This window comes from Diaphorina citri, unplaced genomic scaffold (genome assembly GCF_000475195.1).
Source record: "Diaphorina citri unplaced genomic scaffold, Diaci psyllid genome assembly version 1.1 scaffold2169, whole genome shotgun sequence".
In the NCBI taxonomy this organism is placed as follows: Eukaryota; Metazoa; Arthropoda; class Insecta; order Hemiptera; family Psyllidae; genus Diaphorina; species Diaphorina citri.
Genome location: NW_007379594.1, coordinates 42,201 through 46,164, shown reverse-complemented (window position 1 = coordinate 46,164; position 3,964 = coordinate 42,201). Strand labels below are relative to the sequence as shown.

The 3,964-nt window shown below is 41.3% G+C and overlaps 1 protein-coding gene across 1 annotated transcript in view; it reads left to right on the top strand.

Annotated features, from left to right (window-relative positions):
• Nucleotides 1-619: 619 nt before the first annotated feature.
• LOC103518377 (MFS-type transporter SLC18B1-like) overlaps nt 620-3,964 on the top strand; it is a 15,675-nt gene continuing 12,330 nt past the window's right edge. The window contains exons 1-3 of the mRNA XM_026830196.1: nt 620-924; nt 2,548-2,616; nt 3,005-3,095. Coding sequence (XP_026685997.1) covers nt 649-924; nt 2,548-2,616; nt 3,005-3,095 — 436 coding nt within the window. The 5' untranslated portion in view covers nt 620-648. The remainder of the gene's footprint in view (nt 925-2,547; nt 2,617-3,004; nt 3,096-3,964) is intronic.

The following is a 3,964-nucleotide window of genomic DNA, read 5'->3' as shown; positions in this document are numbered from 1 at the left end:
CTTATAAAGTTCATTAAGGTTGGGCCGGCCCCAATCATTCAGATAATATACTGACATGTTATGTTGTTTGAGAATCAATAACATTGACATTTTCTTGTCCTGCAAGTCTTCCTTCCTCCTTCAACAAACCTGATTCAACGCCTCTTTTCAGCAAAGAAATCTGGATACAATTTAATGTCAGAAAATTTTAGTGCCTTTTTAACTGTCTGAATTATTAGGTACATATGTAGCTTTAAAGTGCTAAGTAACTACGCCATTGTAGCTTTTCCTGGCTTCCCTGATACCAGCAATGTTCTAAGGTAGTGCCAAATAACATCACATTGTGTCCATGAAAACGATTATCAGATCAGGTTCGTTCTTGGAACGGCTGGCTTAGTATTTATTTTCCCTTCGCAATTTCCCCTCTTTTGGCGCAATATCACCTGTACTAAACCATAGGAGAAATATTGGGAACGAGCTTCAGAAGAGGGGAAATGACCTTCAGAAGAGGGGAAATGAGTTTCAAAAGAGGGAGCGCAATATCACCTGTACTAAACCATAGGAGAAATATTGGGAACGAGCTTCAGAAGAGGGGAAATGACCTTCAGAAGAGGGGAAATGACCTTCAGAAGAGGGGAAATGAGTTTCAAAAGAGGGGAAAATAAGGAAATGAACTTCAGAAGAGGGGAAATTCCGCAAGAAAAATACAACGCTTCTTTCGCCATAACTCTCGACCGCTTTGTCCGATCTCAATCGAGTTTGTCCGATCTCGAACGACTTTGTCCGATTCGTTTCAGTTTGCTGCCGCAAATCCGAAGTAACTCTGAGTTCGCCATCTATTGCTTTCTAGTCCGTGGCATGGAGGCGTTGGGAGCTAGCGCGTTCTCCACCGCCAGCTTTGTCTATGTCATTCATCTGTTTCCTGACAACGTGGGAGCCGTGCTGGTAAGGGTTAAAATTGCCGCTGGTAAGGGTTAAACGTTAAAATGGCCGATTTTTGAACGCCAAGAATGAACAGTAATAAATAAGTTCAATATTTTTTCTTCTTTCTTTCTTCTTATCGTAACAAAAAACAATTTATACTTATAAAATTCTAATCAATGGACGAGAGAGAATTTATTAAAACTGCTGACAGAAAGGTACTTCTCAGTCCTACGTTGGCAAAGGGTACTAATTGTAAAGAATGGGCCGGTGAGAAATTTCTCATTTTCCGGGCTTTAAAACCGCGGCCTTCGACGTGTAAGTCTAGTGTTATCTGCACGCAGTTAGGGGGGTTGCAAATTCATGTTTACCAAATAATGAATGTCATTCCCAAGTGAGAATTTGGGACGTTGGTTGTTTTACACTTTAGCGAGATTGGTATTAAGGCGGTCTCTTCTTGGCTCCTTTTGTGCCGCGTCCATTTTTGATTAGGACTATTGCACTGTGAGATTGGTATTAGTAGTAAGATGTATTCTGTTAGTAAAATGGAACAGTTTGTTCTAAACTGACAGTCTAAACTCTAAATAAAGCACTACTTCTACTTATAAGATATTGTCAATATTGAAGTATTCAGTTGTCACCTGTACTAAACCATAGGAGAAATATTGGGAACGAGCTTCAGAAGAGGGGAAATGACCTTCAGAAGAGGGGAAATGAGTTTCAAAAAAGGGGAAAATAAGGAAATGAACTTCAGAAAAGGGGAAATTCCGCAAGAAAAATACAACGCTTCTTTCGCCATAACTCTCGACCGCTTTGTCCGATCTCAATCGAGTTTGTCCGATCTCGAACGACTTTGTCCGATTCGTTTCAGTTTGCTGCCGCAAATCCGAAGTAACTCTGAGTTCGCCATCTATTGCTTTCTAGTCCGTGGCATGGAGGCGTTGGGAGCTAGCGCGTTCTCCACCGCCAGCTTTGTCTATGTCATTCATCTGTTTCCTGACAACGTGGGAGCCGTGCTGGTAAGGGTTAAAATTGCCGCTGGTAAGGGTTAAACGTTAAAATGGCCGATTTTTGAACGCCAAGAATGAACAGTAATAAATAAGTTCAATATTTTTTCTTCTTTCTTTCTTCTTATCGTAACAAAAAACAATTTATACTTATAAAATTCTAATCAATGGACGAGAGAGAATTTATTAAAACTGCTGACAGAAAGGTACTTCTCAGTCCTACGTTGGCAAAGGGTACTAATTGTAAAGAATGGGCCGGTGAGAAATTTCTCATTTTCCGGGCTTTAAAACCGCGGCCTTCGACGTGTAAGTCTAGTGTTATCTGCACGCAGTTAGGGGGGTTGCAAATTCATGTTTACCAAATAATGAATGTCATTCCCAAGTGAGAATTTGGGACGTTGGTTGTTTTACACTTTAGCGAGATTGGTATTAAGGCGGTCTCTTCTTGGCTCCTTTTGTGCCGCGTCCATTTTTGATTAGGACTATTGCACTGTGAGATTGGTATTAGTAGTAAGATGTATTCTGTTAGTAAAATGGAACAGTTTGTTCTAAACTGACAGTCTAAACTCTAAATAAAGCACTACTTCTACTTATAAGATATTGTCAATATTGAAGTATTCAGTTGTTTCCTTGATTTCAGGGCATCCTGGAGACATTTGTGGGTCTGGGAATGAGCATAGGTCCTGCCCTGGGAGGTATTCTGTACTCCGTAAGTATTTCATTCAGCTCAGGTCTTCTATTAACTAGACCTGTAGCTAGAACCACAATCGGAGTTTAAACTTGGATTAAGTTTAACTCTCGGATGAGCAATCTGATTGGCTGAAAAGTTTGAAATGAACCAATCAGTTTTGCTGAATACAAGAGACAAATCAAGTTTAAACTCCGATTGGGGTCATCGCCGTTACAAGCTCAATGAATCAAATCAAATCAAATCTCGAGTCGTTCCAAAAAGGGGTTAACTGTGAATAAAGCCTCTCCACCATGTACTACGAGTATCTTTAAACTTTTCTTCGTTCCGTGAGAGACTATTATGTATACATATTTTGTTCTCTCAGTCTCCTACACACTCTTTTGAATAATTTCGTTTTGTATTTCAGATCGGAGGCTTTGCACTTCCGTTTTACATCCTAGGATTTCTAATGATACTACTCGTACCTGTCTATCTACATGTCCTGCCGTCCGTACAAGGTTAGTACCGTCCTTACAAGGTAAGTACCGTCCTTACAAGGTTAGTACCGTCCTTACAAGGTTAGTACCGTCCTTACAAGGTTAGTACGGTCCTTACAAGGTAAGTACCGTCCGTACAAGGTTAGTACCGTCCTTACAAGGTAAGTACCGTCCGTACAACGTTAGTACCGTCCTTACAAGGTAAGTACCGTCCTTACAAGGTTAGTACCGTCCTTACAAGGTAAGTACCGTCCGTACAAGGTAAGTACCGTCCGTACAAGGTTAGTACCGTCCTTACAACTCTTACAAGGTAAGTACCATCCGTACAAGGTAAATAGTTTTCATAGAGCTTTCTAGTGTCCCAAAAGGCCCAAAAAACACAACCCCGACTCAAAGTTGTGATTTCGCCGAAACCGAAATTTCTAATGATACTACTCGTACCTGTCTATCTACATGTCCTGCCGTCCGTACAAGGTTAGTACCGTCCTTACAAGGTAAGTACCGTCCGTACAAGGTAAGTACCATCCTTACAAGGTAAGTACCGTCCGTACAAGGTAAGTACCGTCCGTACAAGGTAAATAGTTTTCATAGAGCTTTCTAGTGTCCCAAAAGGCCCCGACAACACAACCCCGACTCAAAGTTGTGATTTCGCCGAAACCGAATAGCTCATTCCTAAAGAGAATTCAGCTAAAAGAACAACACTTCTTTCTTTTTTGACCTCAAACAAGTTAGTGGACAGTGGTCACATGCAGGGCCTTAGCCAGGATTTTGTCAAGGGGGTGGGGTGGTTGCTCCAAATTTTCGGAGTCATTACAGTAAAGGAGAAAATGAATCTCAAGGGCGGGCCTCGGTCCCCTTTAAATTCGGCCCTGGTCTCATTTGTTGGATTG